General features: G+C 37.8%; 2 protein-coding genes across 9 annotated transcripts in view; one reads left to right on the top strand and one right to left on the bottom strand.

Annotated features, from left to right (window-relative positions):
• Positions 1–6,856, bottom strand: part of LOC139471649 (protein kinase C iota type-like) — a 65,908-nt gene extending 59,052 nt beyond the window's left edge. For 4 of the 8 annotated variants that reach the window (XM_071254061.1, XM_071254064.1, XM_071254062.1 and 1 more), the window contains exon 1: positions 1,313–1,356. In XM_071254061.1, the coding sequence (XP_071110162.1) occupies positions 1,313–1,344 (32 nt within the window). In that variant the 5' untranslated portion in view covers positions 1,345–1,356. Of the gene's footprint in view, positions 1–407; positions 424–1,312; positions 1,357–1,731; positions 1,819–6,495; positions 6,518–6,738 lie in introns of those variants that run through there. The other 4 variants (XM_071254068.1, XM_071254066.1, XM_071254063.1 and 1 more) reach the window with 4 other exon arrangements.
• A 659-nt stretch (positions 6,857–7,515) lies between these two features.
• On the top strand, positions 7,516–22,567 carry LOC139471580 (F-actin-capping protein subunit beta). Its single transcript, XM_071253958.1, has 8 exons — positions 7,516–7,627; positions 14,444–14,533; positions 15,239–15,360; positions 16,556–16,669; positions 17,263–17,404; positions 17,700–17,816; positions 19,004–19,069; positions 19,436–22,567. Exons 1-8 carry the CDS (start codon positions 7,625–7,627, stop codon positions 19,601–19,603), a joined length of 822 nt encoding a protein of 273 aa, XP_071110059.1. The 5' UTR covers positions 7,516–7,624; the 3' UTR covers positions 19,604–22,567.
• Positions 22,568–24,925: the final 2,358 nt, after the last annotated feature.

Below are 24,925 nucleotides of genomic sequence, written 5' to 3'. Positions count from 1 at the left end.
ACATGTGTAAAAACTAGTGGGTAACAGAAATTTGAATACCCAGATAGAATTACTGATACCCAATGATTTTAAAATGCATGAGTAAAATACCCACAACACCAAAAGCTTATCTGGAGCTCTGAAATTACAACCACCAACTATCGAACACATGTTGAAATGACATTTAGCGGGTTGGGAAAAATGTATTCTTCTGTGGGCACATCTAAATTCCAATGGACACACCTAAACATCATCGCAAGTAGCCTTCCAAGCCAGTCTTGGAAAAACATATATATCTACCCCTGCTGACAATGAGTGACAGTATTCCAGTATCATTGAACATGTTGAAAAACATTAAGCCTTGAATAGATGTGATTGAAGGAAGTCACCAACTACACCAACTTACACCCAAAACTTTTGTCTCTTACCAGCGAAGAAATGTCAGTTGTTTGTGACACAGGAGCTTCATTTTTAAATTTTTAATAAGTATTATTATTCAAACAGTCACACTTCCTTGCGTCTGACTCGGAGTTTACATAACTTGCATCCATTCACAATGTGTAACTTCAATTCAAGTTCAATTCAGTAACAGCTGTAGAAAACATAGCAAGCCGTTTTTAATCAAAGGCATTTTATCAAAATAATCATTTAAATTTGTGTATATATTATATACTGTATTTGACATAATAAGCACCTAGGGTGCTCTCAAAATTCTCTTATTAGAATATCATTTGGGTGAAAAACAACAGAGTTAAAAGATCGTAAATTTCATGGTTTATGCTGACAGCCTGAAATGTTTCATGGGCGCTTATTAGAGCGGGGCGCTTATTATGTTGAATACAGCACATTTAATTGAGATGTCCCCTTTCAATTCTGACAGTTCTTCTTTTCTGGTCCATGGCCTACAGTATTTTCCCATAACACATTAACAGTCTAGACAAATTATCCAACAAGAAAGAAAACTTGTCCGGCCTCAACAAAGATATGTCTGACAGACAGAACATCCTGCATTATTCTCTCTTCCTTTGATAATCAGGCCTAAAAAAAGAGAGAATGATTCAGCTTATTTGATTGACTCAAATTTGAAATGTTGATCTAATCATTTTTCCAGGAATAATACATGAATTCAGATAATATTGTACTAATCAGTAGCGTAGTAATGTACTCGAGTGCGACAGACTTGAATGAATGAGTGAGTGAGTTGGTTTTACCACCACTGTTGACAATGCCTCATCCATGTCACAGCAGGAGAGACTGCAAATCAGCTTCACTCACTGATCCCACGTGGGGTATCAAACATGGCTTGCAGGTGACACTTTAACCACAAGCCTACCTCTCCACAAATTGCCAAGACTGCATCCCCATGATTCCGCAGACAATCATCTACAACATGAGTATCACTTCCTGAATCACAAATGAAGCTCAGCAGCGAATCATCCCCAATGACTTCCACAACACCATGGAAACGGAAAAAGTTCACACATTTTCAAAATTTACACAAATACTAATTCCAGTTCCGAACTTATACAGAAAACATTTCACAAGCCTTTCAACAAAATATACTCCAATATTACACTGTGAAAAAAACATACACGATAGCGAGGCAATCTAACAAATCACATTTACAGCACGGAGCCATTTTCTGAAGCACACCCAGCAATGAAAGGCTCCCACAACACAGGCAACTTACAACCAAAATTGTCCATGATGGTACAAATAAACCACAAAACATGCCATGGAACACATGCCTACCAGTAAAACAGAATCCTCTGCCACTTCATCACAAAAACTCAACTGGTCACCATAAGCTACGGAAACAGACAGTTTCATGGTCCACGATCAATAGATGCTTCCATTACCCTGTGCCAAACAGTTTTGGCATCCTCCCAGCATCCTGGACGGACTACCACAACAACCATGTTTATGAATGATCATGAATGATAAGTAAGGGTGAGTCTTGTCAGGTGCTCATGTATCTTATCTGACAGGATTAGATTATCTGTGTGTTCATTAGGCTAAACAACTTTTTTTACTTTTTACTTCTTTTTTTTCATGACGACTCTTAAACTTAAGAGTTATGAAGTTAAAAAAAAGAAGTAAAAATTAAATGTTGTGAGCGGTGATTTTAAGTTTGAAACCCTTGCTTGTCAGAGGTACTGTTTAGGCTTGCATTTCAAGAGATCTTTGTACATTTAAAAACAAGTGAGTTTGTAATCATGGTATTTCAAGGGTCTATGAAATTCATTTAACTCATTGGTTGTAACTCGCAGAGAATACTGTAAATGTTTTGAAGTGGTGTTGAGCAATATTCGCTCACTCATATTCAATTATTTTAATTTAACCGACACAATGTATTAATGAGAGACACAATGTATCAATGGGAGATACAATGTTTCAGCAGGAAACACAATCTATCCATGTGAGACACAATGTCTTAGAGGGACAATATATCGGTACAGTCAAGTCCCGTTAATCCGACATTGCTGGTTGCATATGATTATGTCGGATTAACGAGTATGTCGGATAAACAAAATTAGGTCGTATCAACTGTTCGTGATCGAAAATTGGACAACTAAACTGCAGATAATGATATGAACATGTAATGAAAAATGAAAAATGAAATATTCATATTGTTGTGTTAATTGTTAGCGGAATATGTTTTCTAATTATGCAACATCATGTTTAACACAAAACAACTGTTACGGACTGTATGAATACTTTTTAAAGCATAGTCTAGAATGGAAGTTGCTTATTTGAAACTGGTGTCGCAATGCTTAAGAAAGCTGCTTTCTTAGTGGCTAATGACGACTTCCTGTTAGTAATTTCATTGGTCAGCCCACGTTCTGACGTTACCTGTAATGGAATGTCCTCAGCGGTAGTGGCAACTTGTATCCGATTTTAATGAGATTGAGGTAATCTAGGCATGTGATTAATCCTGTTTTGTTTATTTAAAGCATGTAAATCAATAGTTTTTATTTCAATGACTGTTCCATGTCTGTTGCTACAGAAATGTGTAAATCAGATGGAAGAATAATCTTTTAAAAAATATTTCTCCTTTAGCTATTTGAGTTGGGTTAAATGCCAACTTTGATTGTATTTCATACTTTTCACGACAGCTTAATGTGGGATTGTTGTGTTTGTTGTTAAACACTGCACTCAACAATATTCCAGTATACTGACTCCGAGCCGACCAGTCCTTGTTTAATGCCGAGTGACAGGCAGGTTAATAACAAGTACCATCTTTTAACCTCTTTTGGTATGACGCGCCAGGGATCAAACTCCCGACCTCCGTTCTCTGGGTGGACGCTCTACCACTAGACCACAGGCCGTAATTTAGGAAATGAACGGTCAACCTTATATCAAGACATTTCCTGCCAACCTATATTTCACTTCTTGTTCTTGGCATATTGATGTTAATCTGTAAAACATGGTAAAACTAGAATTGAACTTGGTCTAGCTAGATGGATTTCTTTGTGTATTACTTCAGGGACAAATTCATTACATCAATATGTGTGAATAATACAAGAATACTTAAGTGATATTTCAGGAGTGCTCAATATATTCTTGATCCAGTAATGCCCAAATGATTGAATTATTCTATTAGAGAGTTCAGCAAGCTGTCACAGGTGGAGGAAGGTTTATACAAGACGTGTCACAGTAATTGGTTCCAAGATGACATACGACTGTCGCACAACATATTTTAGAAAAACAATAACAGTCTTTGAAGCTTCCTTGAATTATGAAGAAATAATTGTGGCCATGCCTTAAATCAAAATGGAACTATGTAAGAACTTTGTTGACACATCTCACTTGAGATTATTCAAGTAAAGTTTTAGCTCCATACACCCTGAAGTTTCAGAGATGCTAAAATGGCAATGACACCAGACAGGTGGGTAACATAAACATGGTGCAGGTCAAAGGTTGCTGACTGATCAAAACCCAAATATGCCCAAAAATACATGATATCATTGTTATTCTGAAAACCTCACACTTATTGCATAATTTCATGATGATACATACAGAAAAAGCAGGGGTATGTATGACAGTCATGTTTTAAATCGGATTGGATTCTGCAGGCACATTTTTTAGTTTTAGACTCAGTACCTGGGATCTAGACTAACACTTTGTCAATGAAAACATGTCTTTAAAATCTAAAACTATTTTTTTAGAAAAAAACTTTTCTCTTCTGCTATTTCATGTGGAATCACACAAACAAGACTTGGTTAGTTTGATCTAGACTTGCTCAAGCTTATAGTAAAAAAAATACTTATAATAAAATATAAATTCCACAGTCATGGTGCAGGACTACTGGGATCAGTCATTCAAAGTTTCGACCCATGAAGATTCCAGGGTAGAATAGGTCTTCAACAACCCATACTTGCCGTAAAAGGTGACTATGCTTGTCGTAAAAGGCGACTAACGGGATCGGGTGATCAGACTCGCTGACTTGGTTGATACATGCCATCTATCCCAATTGCGTGGATTGATGCTCATGATGTCAATCAGTGGATTTTCTGGTCCAGACTTGATTATTTGGACACTAGACAAACACGTGTTCAAAAATTTAATTTTATTTTACAATGTTTTACCTTGACTAACAAAAGAGGGGATCAAGAGGATCTGAAATAATTAATTTTAAGGGTCCTTGCAGGCCGAATGACTTTCCTTTATGGTAATGAGCAGGTACTGTACACAACTTTAAAGCCTAGAGTGGATGAATCAATGATCATGTGGACAGTGGTCATGATTGATGGATCAAATGACAGACACCCGTAACTGCTCTTGTTGCACTGAAGGTACAATAAATATCATTTACGTCCCTCGGGACACAGTATAATTTTTTCTACGTCCAATCTCAACATTTGTGCATAGCATAAAACCCTGATTTCTGCATACTGCATACTTGTTGCATAACTTCATAATGAATCATAAAGAAATGTTATGGCAAAAATTGACATTATTAATCTGGCCGCAATGGTAACCATGTTTAAAAATCGGACTGGAAATCTGTGACCATTTTAGAAGCATCATAACTGGGACAATTCAGAGTGAGTGAGTGAGTTTGGTTAATAAACTGGGCCTCACATATTGTACCCATGTCGGGAATCGACCCGGGTCTTCAGAGATGTTGGTTAACAACAAATGTCGGACAATGCTCCACTTTCAGTCCCGGGTTCAATTCCCTACATGGGTACAATATGTGAGGCCCATTTGTGGTGTCCCCCGCCGTGATATTGCTGGAATATTGCTAAAAGCTGCGTAAAAACTCACTCACTCCACTTTCAGTCAGGTGAGCTAAGACAAAAAAGGTGCCTGCAACATCACCTTAGGTTTCAAATAACTTTGTTATTTCTATAGACATGTACGAGTGACATTATAGCTATTTATAAAGCAATATCAAGAAACACCGTTTTGCACCAGCTTCCAACCTGCGCTGATGTTATTCATGAGGCTGAATTTAATTAATAAACACATTGACAAGAAAATGTAAGTACAGTAAACTATGTTTATATATGCTTATAGCGAAATGACTTATATAATAAACTAAAATCAGCAAAACCACAAAATCATCCCTCAATACCCAGTCAGTTTGTGAAAAGTCACAAGGATCAAGATGTTTTTAACTGGCTTCATACATGTTTTTGTGTTTGTTTGTGTTTGTGTTTGTTCTTTATGCTTCACTCAGCAATATTCCAGCTATATCAGGATGGTCTGTAAATAATCAAGTCTGGACCAGACAATCAAGTGATTGACATCATGAGCATCGATCTTCACAATTGGGATACAATGACATGCTTCAAACAAGTCAGCAAGCATGCCCACCCGAGCCCATCTGTTGCCTCTTAGAACAAGCATGGGTTGCTATGACCAATTCTAACCTGGGATCTTCACAGGATCCTAATACATGTAGGCCTACACATTTTACACTCTGAGAATGTGAAATCAAGTCCCACAGTTAGTTAATAAAACTTGCTTTCATTCATTCATTTCACAATCCTTATGTAAATGTACACCTCAATGATAAAAGATCTAACAATAATATGTCAGGAATTGATGAGGACATATACAGAAGATGGTGTGGCTACACTATTCATATGAATACCTTCAAAATTACACAATACATGTTGGGACTGTGCATGAATGTATGAAATGAGTCTGTACCGACATTGATTGTCATACCAGACTTGTAGCATTCCCATGTCTAAAGCTCTAAGCTCCAGGCAATCTCCATGTTTCCCGTATAATCTATGATAATTACTTCACTATCTGTCAAATATTCACTACATCAAATATAAAACAAATACATTGAAAAGTTACCCTTTCGAAGAGTATAGAGGAAAATATCCAAAATGACAATATGCAAAATATAAGGAACGAAAATTACATATCATGAAGTCTACAAAGTGTTAATATTATTAGAATTAACAAGGCCTTGTGATGCCAACAGGCCAGTAATTAATCTAGATCCATGTAAAAAATGTGCATGAAATTACAGTAGACTGATAATTTACATACATGAAGGTCAATGTCGACCACGTCTTTGAACAACCAGAGTTTTCCTGACAATTTGGGCTCTGACAATGGGGTGGTGAATCACGGGAGCCGAACCATGTGTTGAGATCCCCGAGAGTTACCGACACCTGAAAGTAATTTCAGTATGACCGTATTTACTTGGGGTCTCGACATCCTTCAGCCAAAATACCCATCATTGGTTCTTTCACGAAGTCATATTTGAAATATTGCGTTTGTTTCTCTTACCTAAAACACTATAGTATAAATCCCTTATCCAGAGCCCCGCCCTCTTGGTGAAATCGATGGAATAGTTTGAAAATTAATCAGGTCGAACACCTCAGGGTAAGAAAGTGCTATGTTTATCTTAAACCGGAAATCACGTGACACGTGTGCCTGTCATTTCTCCATAATCTACATAAGGAAAAAAATACGAGATGTCAATCATGGAAAGGAAAAGAGATTTTAATATATGTAAAGTCAAATGTTCTTGCGATGTATTTACCTTGTGTTCACAGAACGGAACGAAAATATGTAAGAAATATGATATAGTACTTATGTTACAACTATTTACACTGTATCTTCACTCATTTGGTTAAACAATAACAAAACATCCTGCCAAAGTGATAGCAAATATCCCCAGAACCAGCAAATTGTTTTGAATTGTGATATATGAGTGATAATATATCGTGAAGCGACATAGGTTATTGATCAAGTTACATTTTCATTAATTATTCGAGGATATAGTTGAGAAGGGTAAATAAAACATTTTCTTGTTTACATTTCTCGTTTAAGATTATTTAAAGTGGGCTGATATGTCATGTTAGAAAATATGTTCGACTGAAACTTTCAGCTCGCACCTGCTTGACCACGCATCATTAGTGATGGGAAAATAGTACAGTAATTTCCTTTCCAAAAATGGAAATAAATACTACGCTCATTTTCATTGGCCAACTTTCTGGAAAAGCCCCATTCGGGTGATTTCGTGCAGTACACGGAAATGCCCGAAGCATTCCAGGGGAATCCCGAACCGAAATGCCCGGATATTGACGCCATTTTGGAGGTAGTGCGGAGCTGACCATTGCTTCCTGATTCGTAACGGGTTTGCAAGTCTACCTTGACATACAGCTCAACAATGGTAAGACTGTCTGAAATACTTTGCCAGTCTATCTGGGCGTTATTTCACAACACCGATGCTTATCATGAGTTATATTCGGTGCCATGATTTTATTTTAGCAGGTGTTTTCGCCGGCCGGAAGGGGCGGGCGATGAAATAATAGGAAGCTTATCATCAATAATCACTCGTTAAAAGCAGAATGCGTTAGTCTTATTCTACGCATCGGTGTTCTGTTAATTAGTACCTTTGGTGAGATTGTCGTTTTGGTCATATTTCTGGGGACCCTCGTTTGTGAGTGTTTCGTATGAGTTCCTCAACCCGATAGGCAAATGGGCAGCTGTCAATAAACGATATCGTATGACTCAGTCCAAGATTTATAGGATAATGGTCTATGTTCCGATCTAGGAAGTACTTGAGCTCTTGACATTACAAAGTTGTGGATTGATTTTTTATTTGGTAGTTTCACGTATCACGGCTTTTTGTGTATCATACGAATTACAAGGTGTGTCATGATCTTTTACCGCACTGATTATAAGTCGCACAAATATATAGGCCTAACTGATAACCAATGACGATTATTTCCTCTTCATTGCCTATAGCATATTGATATTTGTAAACAAAATATCTCGAATTTTTTCTATCGAGATACCAGTGAACAACGATCTATATGCCAAGTCAGTTGCAATAATGTTTTCAAACAATGATGAACATGATCAAGTCTGTTTGAAAACATGCTTTTCACTTCTCACACATACGCATGTTTAATCACGAGGTCCTGTCATGTCCCTTATTGAATTATGAGGTAATCTTGATGAAAAATATGTACATTTAATAATCATGTTGATCTTTACTTTTATTGTAATATCTTGATGTTTATGATACGTCTTCATGGTCTCAGACAAAGTTAATAGCAAATAAAAATGAAATGTATATATAAATATATATTTGGTTATCAACGTGTATTTTTAGGGCGTTTTTTGTGCCTGTCTAGCAATGTGCGACGTTATGAGCTTACGCTTATTTTCACACATGATACAGTGCAGTTCATGTCGTCCTCACTTAGTTTGTTATGATTTTGACTTGGTTTTAGAGGAGCATATTTAGAATACAGTACCACAACTTCTCATGAGGACGAACTCTGCCATATGTCATGATAGGTCACCTCTCTCAAAGACCAGCAACCAGTTTTTGTGAGAATCCGTCAGACACGAACTCGCGACCTTCTGATTGTTAGATAACGGACTGAGCTACGTGCACACTGTGAAACTAAGTGCAATTTTACCTAGTCTTGTCTAAGTCGTTATGGAACTGAATGAAAAGGGTCGAATAGGTGACGTCTACGGTAAATTACGAGTGATCCCGATGCCATTTGGCACAGTCGTCCCATTCTGTAACCTACAAGATACCAAGTAGTGATGATTGAGCTGATATGGTGCAAACTGAAAACAACTCTTGGGGTCAGACGTGGAATTTGTGGGTACGCATGGATGACGAATTAAAAAAATCGTCAGGTGATGTTTATGACTAAAAAGTGTGGTAGGGAACATTGTAAGGATAATGTTAATAATTGTAAGGAACGAGGGAGGCATAAGCATAGCTAGTGACGACACAAGGGTGAGTTTCCATTTGAATCAGTAGGCCTACTAAAAAAGGTGTAGCAGGTAAAAATGGCTTGTGTGAATGTTCCAGGACAGTTTCCAGTAGCCCAAATATTTGACACTAAATCATTTCATCATTTCTTCTCAACGTTTTTGTTTGAAGAATATTAGGTGCCACTGTAGAATCTATATAGCCACTAAACAGGTACTGAACCCTAATGATCGTAAAGCTAGGGTTGATAGATCTATCATAAATGGCTAAGGATAGAGTTTGGGGTAATCTAATGGCCACTAAACATTTGCTAAACGGGTACGGGTCTGAGCAATGTCAGCCCACCTTAAGTTTTCTCAGCTTAAAGGCCTTTTGTTTTCATAGACTTGACAGATGTGGGTATCTGGACCAATAGTTAGTCCAACCTGCAGGTGTATCACAATGTTTCTGTCCATCTATCATATTTGTATTTTTGATCATGTCTCAAATGTTCTTGTGTTGCCTGTTTGAATTTAAAATTTGTAGTTATATGATTGACCACACCCAATGGACACTTATAATTCTATTTATGTTATGGTTTGAGGACATTTCTGAAACAGAAGGTTAAGCAGAGTTATGTCCCTTAGTTTCCTACTTTCCAGGATCATCTGAGTATGGGTTCTCATCCCATGTAACCAAATTATGATCCTTGGTTTGTTAGTACTACTCCTGTTTCACCAATGTGATGCTAAATGTGTCTCGGACTTGTGTCACATGACGGTTCTCTCCATAATTAAACCAACATCTTGTTAGGTACAGAACTTAATAAAAATTCATCTTTCATCATGACTGTTGTGAACACACATTGAGTAAACTTCCTGTGTCGATAGCTTTGATAACGTTAACATTTCATAATTGTTACAGAGATGGATTTGGTATGTTCTAATGTCAAACATATCCAGATACTATAATTAGTAGTTCTGTATTCGATGTAATAAGTGCCCACAGCGATATTTGCTCGTATATTGGCTTGTGAACAATCCCTATTATCACCCCGATTGATAAATGTACACAAGACTATTTATTCATGCATAATACGTTTGTTACATGCATCCTTAATTATGGGCAATTAAATTCTGGAAAAATATATCTGTTCCATATAAACATTTCAGACTGTCAGCATAAACCACGAAATTTACGATCTTTCAACTTCGTTGTTTTTCACCAAAATGATATTCTAATAAGAGCCCCCTATTTCTAATTTAGAGAGCACCCTGGGCGCTTATTATGTCAAATGGTGTATGCAATTGTGTATGAATGACAAATGAACACAAATCTTATTTTATGCTCAGTTTTCAATCAAAATCTATCTCCAATATATTGCATTAAAGGTAACTTCACTGGATAATCCATGGTGATCTAGTTAAAATCAAAATGTATGTAAACAACAAAGTGTAACTCTGGAACACTCCCATCTTTGATTGATGTGTTTTCATGGCTGAATGATCATGGGTGTATGTCACTTGATGATTGCCTTGAGTACGTTGATGTGATTGATTACCTAACCCAGTCAAGTACAGGTAATCACTGTGACCTTGACCGGTCATGCTCAAAGTGTTGACTTTGGAATTAGGATATACGATTATTAGGATTTAGTCTTGCAGGATAAGTTATTTCAACATAATCAAATCAGTGTTCCTGCTGACTTTTGAAACTGTCCTAGGGGATTGGCCAGTACCCTCCTAATTTTTGTCAGTCCCAACTTTTAATAATTAAAATGTATAAATGTATAAAAATTACCTGGTCTTAATTCATTCAACATGACATCATCGCTGAAGTAACTCAGTTAGACCTACACATCATTCACACAAAGTTCAGTCACAATTTTATCTTCTTTTTTTTATACTGATCCTAGCCGAATTTTACCAGTAAAAAACTGGTCATTACCAGTTGATGGGTACACTGCAAACAGTTATCACTTTGAAAAAAATCTAGTTGTATAAAATAGTTATGCCGTTGGGCTACAAATTTAGAATGTTTAATTATTTTTTTATCTAAAATTTCAAATTAAGTTAAAAGGCTGGGATTCAGATAGATTCCAATAATTTGTGTCAAGCAATGATTGGTTGGATTAAAAAGAATATGAAACCAAATGACTCAGAAATAGTGAATTGGTTGGGTTTAATGCTGCTTAACAGTATCACAGTTATATCGAGGCGTGTCAGCTAAATGCCCGAAGTGATGCAGGTCTCAGACGCTTACCACTTCTATGAAACGCACTAGCATAGTAATGGTGCTGACAAACCTAGAAACATAGTCGGAGTGAACCAGGATTCGAACCCACAATCATAGGTTTCTGGCATGCCCAAGGGACGCAACTCTGCAGATCAATAGCGGCACCTTAGATGACTGGGCCACCCGTGCCCCCGGCTCAAATAAAAGTCCATTTGTGACCAACTCGTGTTATTCCGGGACAAGCCGAAGAGCGACTCATGCTCCTCTCGTGGCCATGTTTGCGACCGGGTTCTGTCTTAGCGCAAACTGGCATACCTAAAACAATTGTCAACTCGTTGCGCAATGGTTCAAACTTTTTCCCCATGTATTATATATATTTCAGATGCAATTTAAAGCACATAGGGACATGCAGAATTATACAGTATCATTGAACACATTTAACTGTGTCTTGGGTATATTTTTAGATGCAAGACATGTGTAAAATCAAAAATTATTTATGAGGGATTCTTTTATGAAGAACTTGAAATCATACGCGCATTCTGATTGGTTTGTCGTATTTTCGGACATAACATTTTTCGATAGGGGGACTAGTCTTCTTGCAGGTTACGGAAAGGGACGAGTGGTGATGAATGATAAAAGTCATGTTACAGTCATGGACAATTGAGTGTTAAGATACAGCTAGCTTATCACTGCTTATTAATCAATACATTGTGATACAAAGTCACTAGTCAATACATACCTCTGTACAATACCATCATATTTTCATGACATTTTCCATGTGGAGATTGTTGCAGTTAACCAGTTTACTAAGGCAGACTTACTCAGCATGCTCAGTGAGGCTTGTTCTAATTGGTTTTATGTGATCAGAATTTTTTGAATATTGCTGAGTGTAGCTAATAAACGAACACACAGATGTAAAATATGATTGCATTTACAAGTACATATTAGTTTGACCATCTTGGTTTTGTCTGGTCAACACAGATAATAATGTGAACTTACTTCCTCTATCACAGTGTGTATTATTAACTTGTCTCTATGTCAGCCACGTCTATCAACATCTTAGATACTGGTAGCAGGGCTCCAGATAAGCTGCGTATCTGCGTAAAATACGCATCAGAAATACGCAGTAAATTAAATCCAAGCGTCTCAAATACGCAACGAACTTTACAGATACGCTACAAAAATAAAACTTGTGAGTAACATCAAAATATAGTGAAGTAACACTGCGTATTCGATTCGCAAATCAGCAACTTATTTTGAAATTATAAACGGGCATTCCGTCAACCTTGCCAAACTCCACAATGACAGTTACATCATGATCATTTGCCATCACACTTTCCTGTGGAAGTTTCGTGGTATTTTTTAGTCCTACAAAGCTCTCGGACCCACACTGCACCAGTTTGCAGGGACTAGATGACTAGTGTTTTTACATATTTAACTTAAATACCCACATGTGTAAAAACTAGTGGGTAACAGAAATTTGAATACTCAGATAGAATTACTGATACCCAATGATTTTAAAATGCATGGGTAAAATACCCACAATACCAAAAGCTTATCTGGAGCTCTGCTGGTAGTCAACTCAGCTGCCACTAATATTCTTTTTACCAGCAGGGTTCAATGATCTTTCTAGGTAGCCATGACCAGCTGATGATAAAAGGGCCAAAGATTTGGTTGGTTGGTTTGTTGTTTAACGCCGCACTCAGCAATATTCCAGCTATATGACAGCGGGCTGTAAATTATCGAGTCTGGACCAGACAGTCCAGTGATTGATGTCATGAGCATCGATCCACGCAATTGGGATCGATAACATGTATCAACCAAGTCAGCGAGCCTGACCGCCTGATTTCTAGGTAGCCATGACCAGCTGATGATAAAATGGCCAAAGATTTGGTTGGTTGGTTTGTTGTTTAAAGCCGCACTCAGCAATATTCCAGCTATATGACAGCGGTCTGTAAATAATCATGAGCATCGATCCACGCAATTGGGATCGATGACATGTATCAACCAAGTCAGCGAGCCTGACCACCCGATCCTTTTAGTCGTCTTTTACGACAAACATAGTTGCCTTTTACGGCAAGCATGGGTTGCTGAAGACCTATTCTATCCCGGAATCTTCATGGGATGATAAAGAAGCATTACTGGTTCCACAACATAACTGCCAACAATTGTCATAGTTGTAGACAAAAGAATGTTTCTCATCACTTTATGTCAGAAATATGTCTTTTCATTCTGTTCCTATGGTTAACAGCAATAAAAGTATATGTAAGAAAAAATGTTTAAAATTTGTATATTTGCCACTATGCAGCATGTCATTGTATCCCAATTGCGTGGATCGATGCTCATTATGTCAATCACTGGATTGTCTGGTCCAGACTTGATTATTTACAGACCACCGTCATATAGCTGGAATATTGCTGAGTGCAGCTTTAAACAACACACAAACAAACAATATTACACTTAAATCTGCCGAAAATGATTTAACAAGCCAAGTTTAGCCTTGTTTGTTTGGATTGGTGTTCCTGGTGCATGTTTACAAGCAGCATGTTTGTCCAAATGTGAACTTTAGGATACGGGCCACTTGGACTTGGTGGTCACTTGTCAGACTCCCTGACTTGGTTGATGCATGTCATCTATCCCAATTGTGTAGATAGATGCTCAAGATGTGAATGACTGGATTGTCTGGTCAAGACTCAATTATTTACAGACCTCAGTCATATGGACTATTGCTGAGTGCGGCTATAAACGATGTTAAACATCAAACAAACAAAACGAACTGAAGGGACTTCTTTTCTTTAAGGGTCAATGATCTGTGCTCTCTCAGGCACTGGAAGGGTGTTTAGTATCAGGATTTACCTTGTATAACATTCTTGCAGTGGTGTACAAGTATTTACATCCAAGATTAACAGGGATTCATGGTATTGTGGCACCAGTATGAATCGCTTCCAAAATTTGCTACACTAAACTCGAAACATGACAAAGGACTTCTCAGACTTGATAACACTGAGTAGCATGTACATCTTTTTTTTTCAGACGGAGCAACAACTTGATTGCGCATTAGATTTGATGCGCAGACTTCCACCACAGCAGATAGAAAAGAACCTCAGTGAGCTCATAGACATGGTGAGTTGAACATAACAGGGCAGTGACATTCTTCATCCATGACACCCCACACCCAGATTTTTATTTTCCTCTCCCTGGGGAGTGTACAACCCAAGCTGCCTGTGAGGCCCTAGAACAGACACAGTACCATCCCATATTCCCGGGTACCGATTCACTGATACAGGTCTATGGTGCAGCCCCTGATGACAGTTATGGTGATGCAAAAAACGAGACACATATTCTGGGCAAATCTGAGATTCTAATCCATGATCATAGGTTTCTGGCATGTCAAAGGGATGCAGTTCTGTTGCAGTTTGTTTGACAACTGGGTCCTTTTAAGAGTAGTTCTAGAAATATGTTCAAAGATCCTAAAAAATATATGACTAAGCATCCTAGATATACAATGAATAAGATCAAACATCAGGGATGCAACTTGACCAGAAACATTCTTGCCCGAATAATTGAAATATATGACACCTCAAAGAGGCCTGAAGTTCTACAAGGCATTAGGAAACCAGGGCCCACTTGCACAAAGCGATCTTAGTGCTAAGATGATCATAACTCCCATACTTAGCTGCTTAGTATAGGCTTACAATAGTCTTAGCGCTAAGATTACCTGTGCGGAACATTAACACGTATTGTAGACAACTGACTGGCTTGAGGCAATGATCGCATCATTACATTGTGACTATGCACAGTTGCCTACTTTTTGTCTATCTGCTGTAGGTGCCAGCTTTGTGTGAGGACCTACTCTCTTCTGTGGACCAGCCCTTGAAGATTGCCAGGGACAAGACAGTCGGGAAGGACTTCTTGCTTTGTGACTACAACCGCGATGGGGACTCGTACAGGTGGGTGGTACCCCATAATCCGGGGTGCCGGGGAATCAATATTAAATCTGTCCCTAGCTGAATAAGCTGAGATTTCACCACTTATCGTTGATAATGATAAGATTGTTCCAATTGTCTATTTGTATCAGTTCATTAATAGTTCCTGGTAACTCTTGATTGATTGTCGTTAGGAGGGAGCCAAATGGGTATCTCTTCATCGCAATGGCTTCTGCTGCAGTTCCATGAACCTCAGTATCTTACAACACAGTTCAGGGATCTATCTAGGATTAAAAAATGCGAAATTGTTTCTATGCGAAAGCAGATCATCAGTCTGTAACAAAACATAAGGACTTTTAAAATTGCATTTTATAAATTGATAAATAAATCAGTTTGTTTGACTACAGTTCTGCTTTCGTTTCATTACAACAATTCATATTTTGCAAATCCCAAATAACAAACACCAAATTTGTGCTAAGATGTTTCTAATGGACATTTCACGTTTATCTTTTATGATAATATGTTTTACATATTTATTGGTGCCTCTGTTCATGGCTCAAAGGCTGGATACATTTACATTGGTTGGGTACATAGAAATGTACATTCCACATGAACACATCAACAGGAAGTGATATTCATCCTATATTGAAGTGTTTGCTTTCAGAACACTCAGTTTATGCATGTTATCAAGCCTGCTTACTGTATTCAAAATGATAAGCACCCTGGGCGCTCTCAAAATTGGAAATGGGGGGGCTCTTATTAGAATATCATTTTGGTGAAAAACAACAGAGTTGAAAGATCGTAAAAATTTGTGGTTTGTGCTGACAGCCTGAAATGTTTATATATGACAGATATATTTTTCCAGAATTTAATTCATAATTAAGGATGCATATAACACGAAAAAATAAGTCTTGTGTACATTGATCAGTCGGAAGGGGTGCTAATTGGGATTGTTCACTTGCAAATATCGCTGTGGGCGTTTATTACGCCGGATACGGTATATTGAAATCACCTGTGCACTGACCATGCTGACACATCTTTTTGGTTTTGCTAATTTCAGTGTTCTAATTTTTGGTGAAGCTGGTGTCCTTGAGGTGTTCTATGGTGTTTGAATTGATTGACCCATAAGAATTGAATTTCTAACATTAAAGAGTTTAGATAGGATCACTTTACTTAATGCTTCTTTACAACATTGCTTTTAGTTTTCCTATGTTTCCAGATCTCCATGGAGCAACACATACGACCCTCCCCTCGATGATGGCACCATGCCCTCAGACAGGCTACGGAAGCTGGAGATAGAGGCTAACAACGCTTTTGACCAATTCAGAGAAATGTAAGAATTCGGGATTAATTAACAATCTTCAAGCAATTACAGATTATCTGTCCTGAGTCCGGGGGCACGGGTGGCCCAGTCGTCCAAGGCGCCGCGATTCCCTGTGCAGAGTTGCGTCCCTTGGGCACGCCAGAAACCTATGATTGTGGGTTCGAATCCCGGTTCGCCCCGATTATGTTTCTAGGTTTGTCAGCACCATACCCATGCTCGTGGGTTTCACTGAAGTGGTAAACGTCTGAGACCTGCATCACTTCGGGCTTTCCTCCCACATTAAGCTGACACGCCGTGATATAACTGGAATACTGTTAAAAGCGGAGTTAAACCCAACTCACTCACTCACTGTCCTGAGTCATGGAATTACAGTGGTGGTGCTGACCCTGTCATCAGACATTCATACAGGACAGATTATCTGTAGGGAGATTCTTGATTAGGTAATTTGGTATTTGGTGAATAGCTGCAAAATTGCAGAGTTATAAATCGGGACACATCTTGTTATTATATTCATAAAAATCATGCTGGCTTTGTTGATTATGAAAATGATGACTATCTTTGCATTGTTTAGTCTTGACTGATCTTCTGTATTGCATGTCTAGGTACTTTGAGGGTGGAGTTTCCTCAGTGTATCTATGGGACCTGGACCATGGTTTTGCAGGCGTGGTCCTCATCAAGAAAGCTGGTGATGGATCCAAGAAAATTAAGGGCTGTTGGGATTCCATCCACGTCATAGAAGTTCAGGTAGCTTACATGGGAAATTAACCATGTGATTCTGGGTTAGAAATAGCACCCAGCAACCAACACTGGTTGATAAATTGTCTCGGTGACTTGCATGCCATAGTACCCTGACCTAGTAGATTGTTGTTCACCATGTCAGTCGCCAGATTGGCTGGGCCAGTATCAACCTTTCTTGCAGTGAACTTATTGTTCATCATTATAATGTATGTGATGTAGATTGTGTAATACATGTACCATTAATGCTGTATAATGTTTTCGTGCATGTTCGTCATTGGACTTTTGTATGTTCTCGCTCTAGGAAAAATCAAGTGGCAAAAGTGCGCATTATAAACTGACATCGACGGTGATGTTGTGGCTACAAACGAACAAGGAGAGCTCAGGGACCATGAATCTTGGTGGTAGCCTCACCAGACAGGTACATATAACAGTTCTAGTAGCATTACACGGTAAAACCCATTAGGGGCCATGGGTGGCCCAATTGTCTAAGGCGCCGCAATTCGCTGTGCAGAGTGGCGTTCCTTGGACACGCCAGAAACCTATGATTGTGGGTCCGAATCCCGGTTCGCCCCGATTATGTTTCTAGGTTTGTCAGCACCATACCCGTGCTCCTGGGTTTCACCAAAGTGGTAAACGTCTGAGACCTGCATCACTTCGGGCTTTCCTCCCACATTAAGCTGACACGCCGTGATATAACTGTAATACTGTTAATGTTAAAAGCGACGTTAAACCCAACTCACTCACTCACTCACTCGCTCACTAAAACCTATTAATCCAGATGGTTAGAAATTGCTTGATTGACAAGTCATGATTATGGTGTTATGTCCCTTTGTATACATGAAAGCGACCCAAGCAGAAACCACCTGGAAGATGTGTTGTCTTGATATTCCTGACCTCAATTTCTGCATGCATGATGAACACTTCTACACAGCCGTATTTACTATAGTAATAATGTTCTCCACATGAAAATAGAGCTCCAGATAACTTTTTGAGCAATTGAGTTTTTACTTTAAGGTTTCTATTTTAATTTGGTTATTAGAATTTTCATTGGGTAACCAATACTTTTTCACTCATCTATTCATCACTCTATTGGGTTTTTTCCCTAAATGAGAAAGCATTTTTAGATTTAAAAACATATGAAATGATGATTTAGTTGTATATAACAGTTCATAATTATAGGCTTGACTTCGAAAAGTAAATTAGCTCGTAATTGTGGAAATTAGCTCCGTTGTACGCATGCTGAAAATGCTTCATTGGGTATCAACATGTGCTATTTTCAAACAGTTGAGTTTTCCATTTAATGCATGCGTTTCTATACGCAAGTTGATTAAAGTAATTGGGTTTAAAATAGTTTGGGGGTTTGTTACACAAATACTCTACTTATGTGTGGCACTGGTCGTGTAAATTTTCAGGCTCAGCATGTGGTGCTTCTTAACATTACTAAATACTTGCATATGGGTCTTGAAGGGTGCTTAATGTGGCGATGATTGTTCTAGATTTGGGGATGGATTGTTCTTGGAACTCTCCACAGGGATGTTTTAGTGAAAGAGGAACTCCAAACTCTTCAATACTGAATAATATGTGAATGATGTCCTCCTGTTTCAGGTAGAACAAGACGCCTCTGTTAGCGATGCATCACCACATATTGTCAACATTGGTAGATTAGTCGAGGTGAGTTTACAGTGTCATATATATTTGTCCTTCCACACTGAAGAACTTGTTTCTGCTTTAGTTGTTAATGGAAGATTGAAACGCCTGGCACCTTTCCTAAATGATTCAGCTGTCATAACACACTTGAGAATAAACAGGCATTCCAAAACACATAGAGATTTCTGACCATTATTTTTGTTGTCTGAGCACTTTTACTCAACTTGATATCATCAGTAGGATAAGTCAGTGTTTTGTCAGTTGTAATTTCTTCTATGTATATACATATATTCTATTCCCAGATCGCATTTGATTCTCTTAATTCCCTTGATTAACTTCGATTCACATTGATTCACATTGATTCACCTACCCTTTGTTTTAATCTTTCAGGATATGGAAAACAAGATTAGGAACACATTGAATGAAATATATTTCGGAAAAACAAGGGACATTGTGAATGGTGTTCGATCTATTATGCCCATTCCAGACCAGGGACAACAGGAGGCATTAAAGAATGATTTGATGGCGGCATTGTCGAGGAGGCCACAAGCTCAGTGATAGAGGCATCTTTCAGTGTATGTGTGACAAATCTAATCCTGACCAGCCCACGCTGGGACTCTCACTTCGACACACTTGCCACAGACAAAATAACCATTCATAAAGTTTTCTCAACTTTCATAAATCTTGGCTTTTGAAGAGGGTGCAATCGTGTTCTTTCTGTAAATGAAATTTGATAAGATTTTCTTTATGTACAAAGATTTTTATGTTTGAAAATTGTGCATAAAATGTATGCAGTTAATTGTGCATAAAATGTTTGCAGTTAATTGTGCAATTATGCTTTCATGTATGATCAGTTTGTTTGTTAATTCTTTATTTATTTTTGAAAGATTTTAAGTGTGCCAAGTACAATTTCAGAGAAAGGGATTTACCAAAAATGTGAATGTGTAAGATACTATGGTTTAATTTGTATAGAACAACAACATATTTATTATTCAATCTCTGTAGGTGTTCTAAAGTGCAATATTTTACTGTTGCAAAATATTTTCGGGAACATGAACATAAGTACAAAGTACTGTCTGACGCAACAATGTGCAAGTTTTGGATACACATTTTACTGAGAGCCCAAACTAGGTACTAGGTTCAGTCTGGTATACTTAAAATAACACATTGTTTATACTGCACCTAATTTTGTAAATATTCAATGGTAAATCACAGCGGCAATGATTTCAATGCTAAAGAGCTTTTAGCACATTTGTTGGTCAAAGGGAGATAATCGGCATTGAGAAGGATTTAGGAATACTGGAAAAGCGTTTGAAATTCAAAGCATCATTCCATCGGAAAATAATCTTTCGTTATTATGTAAAGCATAACATAATCAAATCACATATTTACGTTCAAGTCACAGCATTTGCATCTTGCACAAACATTTTGATTAAATTTCTTCAAATTAGAATTTTTTTCTGTTAACTGTACATGGTGGAGATGATTATGCCCTGACGAACCATTAAGTACAGGAGTATAAGAGTGATTAACTTCATTAAGACAACATTTTTCTACAAAGACGACAGTATTATACAGATATGTTTATATTTGTAATACAAAAGTTACTGCTTTTACATACCCTGCTAAGATGATAAGATCCGGTTGTCTGATATCCATGTAACCACATACTTTACTTGGCATATCTTGTATGATGGCGCCACTCAGCCAACATGTGTTCTTTGTATTGCTCTGTGGGAATACTGACCGATCATATTACAGGATTTATATCACAACTTGTAGGATCATTCATAAGAATATCCAATGTGCGGTCAATCCATTAGCCAGTTAATGCAAGTCTTGAATGTGTGATATTCACTGGACTTATGATTAGAAGGTAGAAAAGAAGGCAGACATGTACAGGGGTGAGAATATGTTGACTTCCCTCATTAACACCCCCAATTTATGGACTGTGCTCCATTTCAAATAATTTTCAGCCGAAAAGGAAAAATCTCCATTCTCATCCCTGGATATACATAGCCCAGATGATGTAAATGCATCCCAAAAACGTTTTAATGTACCAGTTAAGTCCCTGATGACATACCCTTGTAGGATTGAACTATGGTAAAATTCATCAGTCTCCCTCGAAGGCACACACAATGCCTCCTCCCCCTTTAATGTATGCTGGTATGTGTATGGGGTATCTACCTTGTCTGATCAGTATCAGTGGAGTGTAATCAAGGCTGTGGGTAAACTTTTCATGTTTTACTTGGAAATATTTTTTTTAGATACCCAAGTTTGACATGAAAAGTATAGACTGTTTTCTTGTGTATGTCATATGTTGGTTGGTTGGTTTGTTGTTTAACGCCACACTCAGCAATATTCCAGCTATATGACAATGGTCTGTAAACAATCGGGTCTGGACCAGACAATCCAGTGATTAATATCATGAGCACCGATCCACGCAATTGGGATCGATGACATGCATCAACAAAGTCAGCTAGCCCGACCATCCGAATCCGCTGGTCGCCTTTTACGACAAGCATAGTCGCCTTTTATGGCAAGCATGGGTTGATGAAGACCTATTCTACCCCGGATCTTCACGGGTCGTTTGTCATCTGTATGGAATGAACAGCAACACAGCATTGTTTGTAAGGGGACAGCTGCCCAGGATCCACAGATGGTGGGTTTGAATCCGAGATTTGCAATGATTATGATCCCTGGTCAGTCAGCAACAAACTGATCTGTGTTTCTCAGAAGTGGAAAACAGTGAATGCCTGTAACACATTATGTGATATCACTGAAATACTGTTTTAAACAGTGTTAACCTCAACAAACTCCCCAATGTTTCAGCAATATTTTCTTATCTCCGGTCCTTAAAATCGGTTCAACAGAATCGAATCTAATGCTGGCAATGGTGATGCCATGAAAGACTATTTCTCATTGTGTATTGTATGGATGTTAAGCATGTCTGCATTTCCAGATTGGAACGGTTTACGTTGTTATCACAAAGCCATGACTGGTTCATTCCAATGGATTTGATTCAAGAGTTTTCAGTTCAAGTAGTAATGGCACCAAGCCTTCTTGTGGAAGACTCTGATTCCCCAGTCTCTGTCCTATTAACACTCAGAAAACCGTATTTCATTCACTGCTACATTTCATAATCCCTACAGAAATCTTCCCAATCTCATTAATATATCTTTAAGTATGATTCCATACTTTTCTCTGTAAAGACGTGACAAACCTATAGCTCATGTCAGGTGAACTTTCTAACTTCGTCACTGAGGTGTCTGGATTCAATTTTAATGAGCTTGAAATCTTCCATTCTTGAGTCAAAAAGTTGTATGAACTCTTCAATGCCAAGTCTCGCTCACATTACTGTATGTATTGGTTATTGATTATCTGAATTATTATGGAATATGTAAATTTTAGTTATGTTAGATATTAACACAAATGAAAGAAATGCTCCTATAGGTAAATGCTATTTTAGCTGCTACTTGAAAATTTCATAGCTTCATTACTGAATAAATGCATATACCATTTTGATAATGTGTTCTTATTGTGACAAAATTGAGACCTTATTGGGAGTATTGTTTTAGGAGGTCTTAAATTGGAAAAATAACGTCACATGTCAGCTGAAGTTTGAACCACAGGTTGTGGAAAGTGGATTCATGTGTGGACATGTGTGGACAGGTGGACCCTCAAATTTGAGGTCTTCACACTGAAACACCAAGTTGCAAAATGTGTTTAGGCCAACAATTGGGTACCTAGCACAACAAGATGGCCGTTATATTGCTGGAATATTGCAAAAAGTGGCGTAAAACCTCACTCACTCTACAAATATTGGATTGTCTTTAGCTGTGCTTTGCCCTATCACAGAAAAAAAGACATGGATATCAAATGTCTAATGTTTCTGACATTTAACGAACAGAATTGACAAAAAGCTAACTGTACATTAGGTTTATTCTCAATATAAGATGCACATATGTGATCCATGGCTTAAAATTGTCTCATTTTATCAGAAGTCATGAATAGTGAAAACACATAAAATGAGACTTCAAAAAAATATATCACACAGACATGTTCAGTTATATTATGGAGCTTATATGGCCGTCTATATACAAGCAAACTGGTATTCTAAAGGCAACAAGCCTGCATTTTAAATAATTTATTTCAAACTTACAAGTTGTAGCAGTATTTACAACCAATTGTCTTGCCAATATGTTTCAATCCACTACTTGAAAAGAATTAAGACAAATAGAATATTCTTAGAAAACAGATGTTTGATTGATCTGAGGTTAACTGGTGCTGTGTCGCATGACTTTCATTCACTGGAAAACAACGTGGCTTTTTGCTTTGTTGCGGGGTATAAGAGATTTATTATCCCGCTCAGAAATCCATGTGCAGCCTGTTTCTTCGAGGCAGGGCATAAGGGATTTATTCTCCAATTCAGAAATATATTTCTCTCCCAGGCGGGGTACATGGTACTCCATCAAGATCACATGAACCAATCGCATCTCAACATTCTGACATGGAGGTATGATAAAAAGCTTTGTATCACTGCATTGACTATGCAGGCAATCCTTCTGGTACCACATGTTAAGGAGATCATGCAGTAAAATAATAAAATTAATATCTCTCATGGTGTGAAGTTGGTTTTGCTTCACAACTGTTATGTATGAGGTATTTTTTAAGTCTGTCGCCAAAATAAAGCGATATGCAGGTGAGAATCATAGACTAAAAGTCCAAACTGTCAAAAATATAAGGAGAATATGTGAGTTTTTCCATTCCAAAACAGGTCAAGTATTGCTGAGGACAAAAGTTAATGAGAGTAGCACCACAATAAGTTTTAGACATATGACATTGCATTTTAACCTCATTTCATGATAAGGGAAATAGGAAAAAGAATGTTTTTATTCATTTGCTGCATATAGCATACTAACATGCAGAAATTATGATTTTGTACAGCTGAATGTGTGGTTATATTATGATCAAAAGATAAATTCTGTCATACTTCTATGGAGAACTGTAAAGATGAGTGATTTCCCTAAATGTTTATAATCAAATATGAGGGGTGGTCGGGTAGCCAAGTGGTTAAAGCGTTTGCTTGTCACGCCAAAGACCCGGGTTCGATTCCCGACATGGGCACAGTGTGTGAAGCCCATTTCTGGTGTCCCACCTCCACGATATTGTTGGAATCTTGCTGAAAGCAGCATAAAACCAAACTCACAACACTCGCTCACTTAAGTATGAATTTGGTACATTTGATCATAATTGCCCCTTGCGCAATAAAATACATACTTACCCGTGTTAGATTCCGTATTCAACGTAATATGCGCCCTGCTCTAATAAGCGAGCACAGGGATATTTGCTAATACATTGGCCAGTGAACAATCCCAATTATGACCCCTTCCGACACAAGACTTATTTATTCAGTATTTTTTTAGGAACGACACTGTCTTTATTAGTTGTAAGTAGTAGTAGTAAACTTTACAGAACATCGTTTGTGTACAGTCATGGAAAATTGCCTATGATTGCTTGGTCGACTGGACCACTTGGATCCATCTTGAATTATTTCAATAATTCAGAACACCACTAGATGCTGGGAAACGTATCATAAACAAGGATAAAATGCAAATACCCGAGTCTAATATGGCTACATAAAATAAAATCTGAGTCGAGTGACAAAAGCTGATGACAACCCTATGCCAGAGTAGCATGCCAAGTTAAGTGTTTTTTGTAGAACCAGTTTCGCGATAGGAAATTGTCTTCCAATATTACCATAAAAACATAAATGTATTGAATAAACTGCGAATAACAAGAAGGCTTTCAGATTTCTTGGTGTGAAGCATTAATTTCATTATCTTTCACATCCACGCGTATTAAGATTTATTTTAAACA

The sequence above is a fragment of the Haliotis cracherodii genome, unplaced genomic scaffold (genome assembly GCF_022045235.1).
Source record: "Haliotis cracherodii isolate W230 unplaced genomic scaffold, xgHalCrac1.p SCAF_23, whole genome shotgun sequence".
NCBI classification, from domain to species: Eukaryota; Metazoa; Mollusca; class Gastropoda; order Lepetellida; family Haliotidae; genus Haliotis; species Haliotis cracherodii.
Note: the sequence above shows the minus strand (reverse complement) of the source record. Positions and strands in the feature narration are given on the sequence as shown.

Coding starts and splice junctions, on each gene's coding strand:
- LOC139471580 (XM_071253958.1), top strand. Junction 16,670..17,262: donor TTTGACCAATTCAGAGAAAT/GTAAGAATTCGG, acceptor TTGCATGTCTAG/GTACTTTGAGGGTGGAGTTT. Junction 17,405..17,699: donor TCCACGTCATAGAAGTTCAG/GTAGCTTACATG, acceptor TTCTCGCTCTAG/GAAAAATCAAGTGGCAAAAG.